At 37.0% G+C, this 15,553-nt stretch overlaps 1 protein-coding gene across 4 annotated transcripts in view; it reads left to right on the top strand.

Moving 5' to 3' along the window:
• The first annotated feature begins 2,138 nt into the window (after nucleotides 1-2,138).
• Nucleotides 2,139-15,553, top strand: part of TEX9 (testis expressed 9) — an 81,193-nt gene continuing 67,778 nt past the window's right edge. For 3 of the 4 annotated variants that reach the window (XM_082733842.1, XM_082733844.1, XM_082733843.1), the window contains exons 1-4: nucleotides 2,152-2,313; nucleotides 2,417-2,508; nucleotides 10,123-10,186; nucleotides 12,107-12,186. In XM_082733842.1, the coding sequence (XP_082589968.1) occupies nucleotides 2,245-2,313; nucleotides 2,417-2,508; nucleotides 10,123-10,186; nucleotides 12,107-12,186 (305 nt within the window). In that variant the 5' untranslated portion in view covers nucleotides 2,152-2,244. Of the gene's footprint in view, nucleotides 2,314-2,416; nucleotides 2,509-10,122; nucleotides 10,187-12,106; nucleotides 12,187-15,553 lie in introns of all 4 variants that reach the window. The other variant, XM_082733841.1, reaches the window with a different exon arrangement.

Here is a 15,553-nt window from a genome sequence, read left to right as displayed (position 1 = left end):
AAGGTTGTGCAACCATCATCACAATCAATTTTAGTCCATTTACGTTACCCCCACCAAAAAACCTTGCAATATCTTAGCCAATCCCCCATCATCTTTCAAATTAGGCAACCAGTAATCTACTTTTTGTCTGTATGTATTTTTCTATTCTGGACATTTCTTGTAATAGGTGGTTATATTGGAATGGAATAATATAATATTTGGTCTTTTGTGAATTGCTTCTTTCACACTTCATGTTTTCAATGTTCGTATTGTAGTATGTATCAGTACTTTATTCCTTTTTGGTGCTGAATAGTATTTCATTCTATGATTATATCACTCTTATTGCCCATTAATCAGTTTATGATCATTTGGGTTACCATTTGGCTATTCTGAATAATGCTTCTATATAAATATTTGTGCGCAACTTTCTGTGAAGGTGTATGTTTTCATTTTTCTTGGGTATATACGTAGAAGTAGGTTGCTAGATCATATGGTAACTCTAAGAGCAACTGCCAGGCCGTTTTCTGCAGTGGTTCCACGATTTTATATTCCCACCAACAGTGTATGAGGGTTTGAATTTCTCCCAACTCTTGTTATTGTTCATCTTTCACTTTATTTATGGTATGCTTTGAAACAAAATGTATTTGATTTGATTATGTTTATTGATTTTTCTTTTGTGGCTTGGTTTTGGTGTTATAGCTAAGAGAGCATTTCTTTTTTTTTTTTTAAGATTTTATTTATTTATTTGACAGAGAGAAATCACAAGTAGACGGAGAGGCAGGCAGAGAGAGAGAGAGAGGGAAGCCGGCTCCCCACCAAGCAGAGAGCCCGATGCGGGACTCGATCCCAGGACCCCTAGATCATGACCCGAGCTGAAGGCTGTGGCCCAACCCACTGAGCCACCCAGGCGCCCAAGAGAGCATTTCTTAATTCAAGGAGATGAAGATTTTCACCCATGGTTTCTTTGAAGAGTTTTATAGTATTATCTAAGATTAGGTCTTTGATCCAATTTGTGCCAGTTGTTATACCCATTGGGAGGTAGGGGTCTAATTTCATTCTCATGTGCATATCCACTCATCCCAGTGCCATTGGTTGACATTATTCTTTCTCCCACTGAATGGTCTTGGCACCCTTGCCAAATGTTAACTTTTGTGAAAATTAATAAAAGGAAACTTTGTTTAGAATGGAGTCAGGAGACCAGTAGGGGGAGCTCTCAAATTCCAACAGGAAGAGGCCTACTTGCACGTGGATATTCTTTACTATCCCAGTAGGAGGAAGGGTGTTCCTCATACTTTGGCAACAGCCCAGCCAATAAGAGGCTGTCACTGCTCAGCCAATGGAAAGCCATTATACTGCAAACTCCCAGTTTATGTCAATGGACTGTTGTTTGTAATAGCTTTCTCAACATCTCCCTTTCCTGTATGAGAGCAGTTCTCGCTTTTGTTCCGTGGACTTGGCCTATAGTTCTGCTTCAGTTTACTTGTTCCAGATTGCAGTTCTCTGCTATTCCCAAATAAACCCATTTTTCCTAAAATAAAACAGTCTTATCTTTTAAGGCTACCACCCTAAATGTGAAGGTTTACTTCTGAGCTCTCAATTTTATCCCAAAAGAGCTGGGAAATTTAACCACTTACTGTGTTTCAGCCACAATCCTAATCATGAATCCACTTCTCCTAGTAACTCTATGAGATGGCCACTATTCTTACCCCCATATTGTAGGTGAAGTAGCCAAGATACAGAGTGATTTTTCCCAAGACTAAACAACTAGTAAGTGGCAGAGCCAGGACCTTGTTAGGTCCTACAACCTGAACTTAGGATGACTGATTTGAGAGACCGAGCCCTTAATCATGCTATAAATAAATGTGAGAAATTAAAACTTAGAATTCCAACGAAGAGTTTGTTTAAACAACAACAACAACAACAACAACAGATGGAGGTCGAAGTGGTCAATATATTTGGAAAAGCACAAGAGTAGAGGCTTTACTAGCTAGCTAGTTTTAGAAACGAATCTGCCTGCCTTGGTTGAAACCTTTCCAACCCCAGCTTTAAGAATTTCCAAGCGGAAGCACCGGGGAGGCTTCTCTGGTTACTGGGGCAGTGCACAGGTGCGGTCGCTCTTTCCGCCCACAGTCCCGCGGTCCGCCCACTCCCCTGCCCCCAGGCCCCACCCCATCCTCAAGCGGCTTTCGGTCGAGAGCCCAGGAGAGTTTGGAGTCTGCGCTCAAGGCGCTGTGCTGTCCGGGATGTGATAAATCTCGCGGGAAGATGCGCTCGTTGCCTCGGTTACAGCGTCCGTGGTCCCGAAAGATGGCGGGGCGAAGTGTTGGTCCTCGGGTCAGTTCAAACAGACTCCGGGGTAGCGACCAGCTTCTTAGCCGGCCAGAGAACGCGGAACCTCATTTAAATTCGGGTCTGAAAGTCTCTTTCTCTTTTACAGAGACGGAGCGTTTCAGGCGCTCCGCTCCCGCCGCGCGTTCAGCAACCTGCAGCGTCTGGACGGGACCTCCTAGCCAGGGAGGAAGAATATAAGTAAGAAATTAGGCCGTTCAGTTTTTCCTTCTTTCTTTTACCCAAATGAGGTTGCTTACAAGTACTTTCGTGGTGACTGACTGGGTATTTGGGATCACTCACTGTTCACCATTCTCCTTTCACCATCCTGTTCGCTCGTCTTCATCTCTTCTTAGCTCACTTCCTAGGTGTTTGAAAGGGGTGAAAATTTAGCCCAAGTAAACGTGTTCATCAGCAAAATGATACTGCTAGAGGTGATTTGGCTAGCAGGAATTGCCAAATCGTTTCCAGTTCAAGAAAATCCATTTAATTGGGAGCTCTTGGAAGTTTAATTTTGTGACTTTCTCCTAGGCTTGGTTTCTAAACTGAAAGTGTACTCCTCCTCCTCCCGGTTGGCATTCCCGTTCTCTCCACATTGGTGGTGGTAGGAGGCTGTCCTTTCCTTCTCGTCTCTCCGTGTAATTGCACCTATTCTGACAACACGTGCTTTCGTTCTTGGACTAGTTCCCTCTTCATCCCACAGTTTTCGCACAGAAACCAGAGTAATCATTTAATTTGATCAAGTCAGTTTTTTGCCTGAAGCTTTGCAGTGGTTCCCTGCTGCACTTTAGTAAGTCGGTTAGATCTGACTCCTGTATCTTGTTTGATCTGGTGCCCTCTCTTTTTTTGCCTCACAGGCCTTCTGAGTTTCTCAGGCTTTTCCCTTGAGGGCAGTCATACTCCAGCCTTCCACCTGTAATGCTAAGCGTGGTCTTCCTGAATTATGTTAAGCTTCCTAGTTACTCTTTTTTTACTGACTTCATATTCTTTGCAGTTAGCATAATGGTTACACATTAATTTGTTAGTGTACTTTTTGTCTGTTTCCTCCACTGGTCTGTAAATTCTTCAAGTCAGAGGCCAAGTCTATTGTCATTGCATATACCCTTATAAAATACCCTTATTTTAACAACTCTTTTTCTTTATAATTTACCTAATTTAAATTAAAATTTGAGAAACATTGTAGCACTACTTCATATTGTTTAACATAAAGTTACCACATGATCTATACTTAAAGCATATTTATTTTTATTTTCTGACCAATTTACTCTTTTTTATTTTTATTTTTTAAATTTTTAAAAAAGATTTTATTTATTTATTTGTTAGACACAGGTAGACAGACAGGCAGAGAGAGCGGAGGAAGCAGGCTCCCTGCGGAGCAGAGAGATGGATGTGGGGCAGAGAGCCGGATGCGGGGCTCAAGCCTCGGACTCAGGGATCATGACCTGAGCATAAGGCAGAGGCTTTAACCCACTGAACCACTAAACTGGGCACTAAACAGGTGACCAGTTTACTCTTTTTTAAATTCAAGTTAGTTAACATACAGTGTAGTATTGCTTTCAGGAATAGAATTTAGTGATTCATCACTTATACGTAACATCCAATGCTCATCTCAACAAGTGCCCTCCTTAGTGCCCATTCCCCCACCTAGCCCGTCCCCTTCAGCAAACCTGTTTGTTCTCTATATTTAAGAATCTCTTATGCTTTGCTTCCCTCTCTGCTTTTATCTTATTTTATAAAACTAAAGCATATTTAAAGTTAAAATGGAACTGTACTGTCTTTTGATAAACTAGGCACTTGTTAATTTGCCATTGCAAATAGGAAGATAATCATTCTCCTCTATTTAATAAAATGAGCTCAAAAGTGTACCTAAGCAACTGATCTCTTGTCCTTGCTCAGGTCTGAATTAGCTTGCCCAACCACAAATGGTTATTTTCTTTATCATATACCAGATAGCACCAAATGCCTGTACTGGTTAGGTTAAATCATTTACTTACTTAAGGGTATATTTTGCACCTGGCTCTGGTGTGTTGTTATGGTCCTGCTTAAAATCATCTTAAAGACATCTACAGAAGCTGTTCTATTTCAGCAGAAATCATTTTGTGGTAAAGGTGGCCAGTTGTTACTTGTTCTGTTATCTTTACTGGGGTGTGCAGATCTGAGGCATATATGAACAGAGGAGCTCCCAGACTCAGCCTGAAGCTGTAGACTACTACTGTGCCAGGCAGAAATGAGTTAATAAGAGAGTATTAAGCCACATGTTCTTGGTAGTAAGCATATATGGGATGTCTTCATTCAGCAGAACACAGCACTTCTTGGGAATCCCAATCCAAAATCTTCTATAATCAGCTCTTGTCGAATATTTGGAGGAAATAATCACTGAGAGGATAGATTACAGAATATGCTGATGGCTCAAGTCAGTAGGTTTTCCATGCTTCATGCCTATGTTCTAAAACCTGAAAGCTAAACAATAAGACTATGTGTCATCTGTTTTAAATGTCCTGATAGCTGATAGGGCAAGCCCCACCCCTCCCTATAGCCCATGCCCATAAATGCCAATTACATTTACAATTTACAATTACATTTACAAGGACATTATTTCCTTTAATTCCTATTTTGAAGAATGTTAAATCTCATCAAAACTTTTTTCCCAAATTAATTTAGGTGATTAAATGCCCTGTCCCTCACACTCACACACACACACACACACATTTAATGTTTTAATATATTGAACTACCAAGCAGATTTTTAATTTTCCTTTAAAGACTGCTGGATTTGATTGCTATAACTTTATGTAGGTTTTTCGCATCTTTGAACAAAAGTGAGATTGGCCTTATACTTCTATCTTGTTCTTTTCCTTCTGGTTATTCTCCTAGCCACATGAAATAACCGAATAGTTTTCCTTTTTGATTTTTTCTGTTCTTGGAAGCTTTTTGTAACCAGGGATCATCTACATTTTGGTTAAAATTGTGAAATTGAGTATGATTTATTTTTTTGATAGAATTTTTTTGCCTATCAATTCAGTTTCATTAAAGATTATTCATTTTTTTAAATGTACTAGTGCTTCCAAAATAAATTTTGGTTATTTGATAGTTTTCTAGAAAAATGTCCACTTCATGTAGGTTTTAAAAGGTAATAGCATAAATATGCTCTAATATGCTAATTTTTTTCATTTTAATAATAGTTAATGCTTTTTGAAATTCCAGTATAGTTAGCATACAGTGTTATATTCATTTCAGGTTTACAATATAGTGATTCATCAATTCCATATATCACCTGGTGCTCATCACAACAATTGTACTTCTTCATCCCCATCACCTGTTTCACTCATCCTCCCACGCCCTCCCCTCTGGTTAAGAATCTGTTTCTTGGTTTCTCTTTCTCTCTTTTTCTCCTGTTTGCTTATTTGTTTTGTTTCTTAAATTCCACATATGAGAGAAATCATGTGATATTTGTCTTTCTCTAACTGACTTAATTTCACTTAGCACAATACTGTCTAGCTCCATCCAGATCTTGCAAAGGGCAAGATTTCATTCTTTTTTTTATGACTGAATAATATTCCTGTGTGTGTGTGTGTGTGTGTGTGTATACCTTATAAGTTTTAAGTCTTGTCTGTAACCTTATACACATCTTTTTGAAGCTTTCCAGTATTATTTACTTTTGTCTTTTTATCCATCTTGCTGGAAGGTTTATTTTATTGGTCTTTTCAGAGAACTAGCTTTTGATTTTGTTGCTAATCTATGTAGTTTTTTAAAACTTCATTGGTCTTTAGCTCTTCTAATTATGGTGGATTTTTTTTTTTTTTTTACTTTTTAGTTTAGTTCTAATTTATATTTAGTTTACTTTTATTTTTTTTTTTTTAGTTTTTTCTTATTTTTTAATAAATACATTTAATTTCTGTAAATTTCTCTCCAACTACAGCTTATTTGTATTTCAGGAGCTGTTTTGATATGTATTTCTTTTGTGGTTATTTAGTTTTAAATAATTTATGATTTTCGTTGTGGTTATTTAGGAGTTTTGTTAGTTCCCAAGCATATTGGGTATTTGCTTGTTTTATTTTTGTTATTCTAAATTTATTTTTAATTGCACTATGATCAGAGAATTATTTACTACTGATTTTTAAAAATATATTGAAACTTGTGAGCAGTACATAGTCAACTTTTGTAAATGTTCACGTATTCTTCATAGGAAGGATATTTACTATTTGATGAATCTCTTAGCTCAAGCTAATTAATTTGGCTGTCCATAACATCAGTATCCTCACCTTTTTCCCTGCTAGCTCTGCTGATTCCTATTAGAGGTGAATTAAAATAAACTATAACTGTAGTTTAAAAAATTCTCCTTATAATTGTGTCCATTTTTGCTTGGATGCTATATTGCTGGATTTACTTAAATCTTTTAGATGAATTCTTCTTTTCCTTACTATTCACAGCCATTTTTTTATTCCTTTATTTACAAGCTTCTTATGTCATTTAGCTTTAACAGCATCCTTTTTATGTCCTGTCTAATCATTTCTGCCTTCTGATAGGTGAGTTTATTTATATTATTGAGTTATTAATTTGAAGTTATTTGAGCAATCTTATTTTTTGTGTTTTCTTTTTACTACCGCTTTTCTTTATTTTTTCTGTCTTCTGTTGGATTGATGGAATTTTTGCTATGTTTTTATTTTTCTTTTTCTGGTTTGGAAGGCTCTTAAAATACTTGAACTTGGTTTTCCCATCTGTTAGGTTAGGTAATGATTTACTTCCTGTTTATCCAGGTTATCATTAACATTTTTATATTATGTACTAATTTGGATTTATCATATTTTCAGGTTTTTTTCCTCATCATGATTTTTTTTGCAGGTTCAGCTTCTTCCTTCCTGAAGTATAGACCCTTCATTACTTTTGAGTCTCCTCTTTTCTGAAAATTTTGTTACATGACATTTATTTTTCAATGAGTTTTGCTGCACATAGGATTTTATCCCACTGAGCCATCCAGGTACCCTGCTGCACATAGGATTTTAAATGGTCTGTTTTCTTCCTCCCCAGTCCATTAAAGATAACACTTATTTGTCCATTGGAATCTAGAGATGTTGAAAAACCATCTTAGGTTTTTAGAACATAATGCCAGTAGACTATTTTTCTTGGTTCTTTTATAATAATTTCTTCGGTAACTTGAAAATTATTTTTGTCCTTGAAGCTCTGCAATTTCACTATGATGTATACAGCTGTGGGCTTGTTTTCTTTCTTTCTCTCTCTCTTTTTTTAAAGATGTAATTTCTAAGTAATCTCTACGTGCGGGGCTCATACCTACAATCCCAAAATCAAGAGTCACATGCTCTACCAACTGGGCCAGCCAGGCGCCCTGTTTTCTTAATTCTACTTGAGATTCATATCTTTCCTCAATTTAAGAAAACTCTCAGTATTCATTATTGACATTCCCTTCTTCTATGGAATTTCCTTCTGCAACTTCTATTAGGTAATTAGACATCTGTCTTTGTCCTATAGTCTCTCTTCAATGCATGTTAACCTCTCTTTTTTTTTTTTATCTTTTTGTTTCTCTATCTCTTTTAGGTGAATTTTCTCCTGTCTTCTCACTCATTTCCTTTCCAGTTCATGGTATTGTTCAGTGTATCCATTGAGTTTGAGTTTTTAAGTGCAATGATTATGTTTTTCATTTATGTAATTCTGTTTGGTTCTTTTCTAAATTCAGTGTTCTTTTGTAATAAATACTTCTTCTTGCCTCATGGTTTCTATTCCTGCTTTTGAGGGAGTGGGCAAATGAAAAATGCTGATTTAAAAATCTTTTAAAAATAGATTTTAGGGGCGCCTGGGTGGCTCAGTGGGTAAAGCCGCTGCCTTCAGCTCAGGTCATGATCCCAGAGTTCTGGGATCGAGTCCCACATCGGGCTCTCTGCTCAGCAGGGAGCCTGCTTCCTCCTCTCTCTCTCTCTCTGCCTGCCTCTCTGCCTAATTCTGATCTGTCAAATAAATAAATAAAATCTTTAAAAAAAAAAAAATAGATTTTAGATTTAGATGATCCTGTTACTGTGGTCTAAATTTTGTTGTGTCTACTAATTCTCTGCCTCCGTGATTGCTTTCTTTATGCAATTTGTTGTCTTTGTGAAGTCATTTTTAGCAGGCTTTGCTTTCTGAGAGAGTTCCATATATTCTAGGTAAGTGTCCTTGTAGGTTGATTTCACATTTACTTTTCCGGGCTTATCAGAGTTTTGGTGTGGTGTGGTTTTGGTGTGGCTTTCTGTACTAAAATTTGGCATAGGGTCTCTATACCATCTGAGTAAATGAATTTGCTGTGTTTGCTCACAAGAGTCTTTTCCACCCATGGCTCCAGTTTCATTTCCGTTTACCTAAGGTTAGGGGTAGTGTTTTTGTAGTCTGTGTTTCACAGGTGTAGCCTTTCATGACTCCCACACATGCATCAGTTTTTAGCTGTTAGATACTTTTGGCTTCTGTTCCTGTTTACTGCTCTCACTTTGAGTTGCTGCTTTATTTTTAGTGCCAGGGTATTTCCCTTGCCTGAGCTGGAGATTAGCAGTATTTCCTACATTACATTTTATCCAACACGTCCATTGGTTTGGAGCAGAATAGTGTTCTGTGTCACCTCAGAATACTGTATTGACCAGAAGCTTCTATTTAAGTTCTTGTGATTCTTGTTAAGGGAATACGAAAAAGAAAGTAATGGCATATTAACTGCAACTTCAAGTCTTTATTAAATATTTTTCTTTTGATTAACTCATCCTAAGATGTAAAATATTTCTTAGAACATTAGGCTGTTTTAAGAAGGGATATAGTGTTACTTTTTTTTCCCCTGGGAGTGGGGATTGTCAGTGATTTTTGTTATTTCTGACTCACCTATTTAAGTAAAACAAGATGTTTTAAAAATTGCTCTACATGTTCCTTTCATATAATTTCAAAAGAGCCTAGATGGTCTAGAAATGTGAGCTATGAGTAAAACTCAAAAGTTTTATGCTGTTGAAGATGTTTACTATCATGTTAACCTTTAAAAGTGAAAAAAGGACTTTGACAGTAGGAACAGTTGAGTACATTATATTAAGTGCAACTCATTACAATATTGTTTAGCTGTTTAATGCATGGATTATAGATTATGCAGAGCTAAACAATTCCTTCTATATTAGTATGGGAAAACATAGTATAGGTGAAAATTAGAAGGGATATGAAAACTAGGAACATTTAGATGATGGTGATAGGATTATGAGCAATTTTATCTTTAAAAACCATTTCCTTTAGTGATACTGCCATTCTTCCATTCAAGTTGGGCCATATAGTACTCCTGTTCTTTGCCAGCTTCCAAATAGATAGAGGGGAGGAAAAGGAGTGGCAGGTGGTGGTTCAGACAAGCACCTTTGTTTCTGAAGCTGATACTGAAGTAACTGAGATGTGGGCCACATTAGCCCTGCTCACTAAACCCCAGATTTACCTCCCCAGTTGCAGCAACACCCCCACACCAAAGTAGGCCTCTCCCCCATCCTGCCTCATTCCTGCCCCCATTTGGAGTTAATCCCATGAAGATGAATAGTGGAACTGAATTCAACCTACCCAATTTATTCTACCCAAATAAATCATTACACTTGAAGTGAGGGCCAGAGACCAAGAGTTAGTGTTTGAATTTCTACCACAAAAGATCATGAGTTGGAGGTAAGTGTTCTAATAGTAATGGTAATTTTAGAGTAAAAAGGTCATGTGAATGTTTTGGCATTTCTCGATCAGTTAAAGTGTAGTTATTAAAATTTAATTACTTTTATTTTTGTTAGAATCTTCAGTATATCTCAAATACTAAATTATTTTTTGCTTTTAGGCGCTTGAATGCAGAATTAGAGGCAAAAACAGCTGATCTGGTTCGACAAGCTGAGGAAGTAATAGTAAGTGAATGCGCGATTATTACTTATTTCCTACGAGTGCTAGTTTTTTTTTAACTTTCTAAAGTGCCCAAAGCATAAATTTTTAGGTCAATGAATTATCACAGATTGAATATGAACATATGAATAGATGCATATATGCACTTGTGTTTCTGATATGCACACATTTCCTAAAAGCCACTGAAAAAGTGTTTTCCATTTAGATGTCCCAACCATCTAATTAGTAAGAACATTGATATTTAATAATCTTTCCCACTACTTTAAAATTAATATTTGAGAGAAGATGTATAGAATAAATGCTGGTAATTCAGTAAGGTTAGACATAAAATGGGCTCAGGACAAAAGTTGAATAAAGGATAACAATTATCACTAATACTCATGATAATTTGTTTCTTAAATTCTGCAGTTGGATTTAATTCAAATTTTTAGGGCTAGACTAGTCAGATTTATAGTTAGAAAAAAATGTAGTGAAGTTATATCACTAGACAAAGTCAGTGTATTTTGCCCCATTCTGGCTGCCAGATTGGTTGTTCCAACTTTAAGCAGCAATTTAAGAATTAGCATTCCCATTATTTATTGATAGGCTATAGTAGTATTCCTTAGACAAAGAAAGTAGCTGTTTTCAAACTTTTTTCAATTTTTACTTTTTTACCCTAAAAAATTATATTTTTTTCTTTTAAATTCTCCACCCATCCTTCTTGGAGGTGGTAGTGAAAAATAGGCAAAAATTTGTTTTAATGCCTTTTACAGATCCATCATTATTTGTTAGTTTTGTAATAAGAATATTTCAGGTAATATAGATAATGGTTACAGATTTGCTAGTTTCATTTATAATCAAATATTTTATTAAAAATTTTTACATTGGGAAGGATATGTGCTATGATGAGTCCTGTGAAATGTGTAAGCCTGATGATTCACAGACCTGTATCCCTGGGGCAAATAATACAATATATGTTAATAAAAATAAAAAATAAAAATAGAATAAATAAAATAAATAATAAATTTTTATTATATCTTTTAGTTTTTGCCAGTGTTAAAGAGCAGGAAAATAATTAACAAACCCAGTGTTAGAGGAGAATGAAGGACTCATTATACATTCTGCTCCGAGAATCCTCTAATAAGGATGATTCCCTTTCCACTTCCTAAAAGAGTAGGGTAGAAGCCTGGGAAGTGTGGGGTAAAGGGAGAGGACATTCCTGCCCCACAGAAGCTAATGGATATAACTTTGCTGCATTGAATTTTTGTTCACTCATTTTCACTTTAGTTCACTTCAGTATCATTGCCAAAAGCTTTCACTCTTAGTGCTCTTGGTGCTTTAGTGCTTCATGGTCTTCACATTGATGCTCTGGGGCATGGGTGGCTCAGTCAGTTAAGCATCTGACTCTTGATTTCTACTCAGGTCATAATGTCAGGGTTGTGAGATCGAGCCCTGCGTTGGCCTCTGCACTGGGTGTGGAGCGTCCTTAAGATTCTCTCTCTCCCTCTGCTCCTCCCCCTCTGCCCCCACCCAAGTGCATTCTCTCTCTCTTTAAAAAAAAAAAAATTGAGCTTTGCCCAATTTAAGACAGTTTTTCCACCCATTAAATGAACTTATGCTCTAATTTCTTGTGAGTCTAATTTCCTTTGTGTGTTAACACAAATTGGAAGACTGATGTAGTGGGCAAGCAGGAGGTTGATAAGATCAGATAAAGGCATTGATACATTTTTCCCTTAGAATTGACTTTCTGAATCCAGAATGAATGAAAGGTGAAACTACATTGTTACAGACCTTATACTCATACCATACATAGCATTTGAGTTCTACGCCTTGATTTCATGGAAGCTGTGGACAACTCTGAAATGATTAATGATCAGAAAGGGACTTGACAATATCCTGGTTTTGTGGTTTCTCTCTATATTATTTATCTTTATTCATTTAACTAGAGAGATCACCAAGAAGTACAATCAAGGCCGGTTTCAACACAAATTAAATCCTATGAAAAGGAAGAGAATTGCAGTTTAAGGTAAGTAACTTAAATTCTCAAAACACCATTTTTGGATGATGTATGTGGATCTTTTGTCATGTAAAGTCTTTTTTGCATGTATTAGAAATCTATGTAATATATAATATACTAATAGAATCGAGGCTTATATGAACCAGACATGATGTAAACCCTTTACCTACTTTATGTCATTTAGTCCTCGAAGTATTATTTTGATACAAATATTATTGTCTTCATCTTACAAATGAGGTAATTGGAGCTTAGCAAAGCTCAGTAGCTTGCCCAAGGATATATAGGTTATATGTGATTTCACCGAGATGCAAACCATAGTTGGTAAAGATTTCTGAACCTGTTCTTAAATAGTATACTGCCTTTCTTTTAAAATTTCATATGAAAATTAGATTAAAATGTTAGTAAAAATAAAATAGATCTTTTTTTCCTTGAATTTCATGTGAACTTCAGGTATGTCAAAAAAAAGGAGTCAAGATGCCTGGGTGGCTCAATCAGTTAAGTGTCTGCCTTCGGCCCAGGTCATGATCCTTGGGTCTTGGAATTGAGTCCCACATTGGGCTACTTGCTCGACAGGGAGCCTGCTTCTCCCTCTGCCTGCCACTGCCCCCTCCTTGGGCTGTCTCTCTGATAAATTAATAAAACCTTCCCAAAAAATAGGGTATCAAGATGTATTTAGGAAAACAAAGGATCTGTGTGAATATTACTATAAAATCCTACAGCATAGGCAATGGTGTTTAGTCTACATTCTAAGTCTCTTACTATGAGCTAAAGTCAGATTATTCTCTTCCAAGCCAGCAGATAGGAGTTGTATTTTGAACCTCCAGCTGACTCTTTCTCAGCCATGATCAGTGAAAATGTAGTTGATGAAACCTCCCAGCCTAGTCTCTGGGTGACCATGTGGAACTTATGGGGAAAAAAGGGCTCTCTATCCCTCTTTACTGCCACCAAAATTTGGGGGTTGATTTCCTACTTATCCTAATAATAGAGCAACTGGTATTGAGAATCAGGTGGCATATGACAAAAACTTGGAAAGTGTGGCTTTTGCTTTGTAGTTAGGTTGTAGCCAGCAAGGAAATTGATCCTGGAGGCAGGAAAGGTAGAGAAGCACTATTAATGTCATGACAATGGGTTTAGTAAAACTGCCATCTTTGGTAAAGGCAGGACAGATGTCAAATGAACTTGTGCTCTCAGAGAAAGAGGTTGGAAAACAGAATATGAGTAGGATGTGCTGTTATTATTAGTTGTATTCTTTCCCCACAGAATGCTCTTGCCAGTCTTTCAGAAGTTAGCTGGCCAGAGGCATGTGGTTTTATTTGTGGACTCCCAATTCTATTCTATTAATCTATATATCTGTTCTTATGCCAGTACCACATGGTCTTGATTACCGTTGCTTTGTAGGATTATCTGCTTTTCGGCCAAAAAAATTACGAGATAAAATTGAGAAAGTCTTTGAGGAACAAAAGTCTATTAAAGCTCAGCCTTGAAGCAAAGATGAGACTAAAGATGTGGTCTTCATGCTATTAATAAAACTTTATAATGGATTAAGGTTCTTCAGGGCAAGGATCATTTTGAATGGCACCTAGTGAAACTTCCAATTTGATAAAATGGCTCCAGGCAAAGCTCTGCCTAAAGGTATAGTCTCCCCATAGAAGCCTCACAATCTCAAAGTAAGCCATTATTAAAGTGGGTGAGATGTTCAGTATAAAGAAATATAGTCTTGGAAGGAACTGTGGCTAGAGTAATGGCACATGGAACTGACCAGAATCAGATGTGAAATCCACTAATTTTGGGGGGAGTTGTGCCCACTAATAAACTTTGAATGATAGACTGAAACTGTGACTGTTTAAATCTCAAAACAGCTGTAGGTCCTCCCAGTCTTCTAAGATGAAGAAGCAGGCTGTAGCAGGATAGAACGTTTAACACCTTACGGGGCTTACAAACAAAAAAGGAATGTGTTACTTAAGCAGCAGTGTATTTAGCTCATACTTGAAATATTGGGACATTATTTACTTAAAAGTACTGCATATGATCCAACAGTTCCCTTTTAGGTATTTACCCAAGGGAAGTGAAGACACATGTCCAAGCGAAAACCTGTATGCGAATGTTTATAGCACTTTTATGCATAATTGCCAAAAACTGGCAACAGCTCAGCTATCAAGTGGTGAACAGATAGGATAAGCAGATTATGGTATATCCATGCAATGGAACTACTTGGCAGTAAAAAGCAGTGACCTACTGATGCAGTGACAACATGGAAGCTAAGTGAAAGAACACAGATTAAAACATATGTGTACTGTGTGATTCCATTATTTTCAAGGGTTGTTTTGTTTTTTGAGCTTTTATTTAAGATCCAGTTAGCATACAGTGTAATATTAATTTCAGGTGTAGAATTCAGTAATTCATCACATATACAACATTCAGTGCTCACCACAAGTCCCCTCCTTAATACTCATCACCCATTTAGTCCATCCCCCTGCTTTCCTCCTCTCCAATAACCATTAGTATGTTCTCTAGCTTTAGAAGTCTATTCTCTGGTTGGGTTGCCTCTCTTTTCCCCCCTGTATTCCATTTATTTGACATTCTGGAAAAGGTAAAACTATAGGAACGGAATCTGATTAGTGGCTGTGTGTGATGGAGGGGAGGAAATTACAAAGGGTCACAACGGAACTTTTGGAGATGATGGAAATATTCTCTGTCTTGGTTGCTGTGGTGGCTGCATGACCATAAAATTTGTTAAAATTTACAGAATTGTTTGGGACGCCTGGATGGCTCAGTGGGTTAAGTGCCTGCCTTCGGCTCAGGTCATGATCCCAGGTCCTGGGATCAAGTTCCACATTGGACTCCTTGCTCAACTGGGAAGCCTGCTTCTCCCCTGCCTGCCACTCCCCTTGCTTGTGTTCCCTCTGTCTCTGTCTCTCTCACTCTCTCTGACAAATAAATAAAACCTTAAAAAAAATCTGTAGAACTGTAGAGGTGCCTGGGTGGTTCAGTCGGTTGCATGTCCTCTTGGTTTCTGCTCAGTCATGATCTCTTGGCTTATGGGATTGAGCCCCTCATCTGGCTCCTTGCTCAGTGGGGAGTCTGCTTGAAAGTTTCTGTTCCCCTGCCCCTCCCCCAACTACGTCCTCTTTTGCTCTCTAAAAATGAATAAATCGTTAAAAACATTTATAGAACTATAAATCTAAAAAGAGTGTATTTTAAATTTTTTATATCATTATACACATGAAACTACATATCCTTATTACATGTAATGCTTTCTGATATTTTATGACAAATGATGTTTAGCAATTATTAAGATTCCAAAATTTGGATTACAAAGATTAAGCATACATTTTATCAAGTAAAGTGAAAGACTGAAATGATGGTAACAACAGTT

This window comes from Mustela nivalis (assembly GCF_964662115.1).
Source record: "Mustela nivalis genome assembly, chromosome: 6".
Lineage (NCBI taxonomy): Eukaryota > Metazoa > Chordata > Mammalia > Carnivora > Mustelidae > Mustela > Mustela nivalis.
This window is presented reverse-complemented; position numbering and strand designations above follow the sequence as displayed.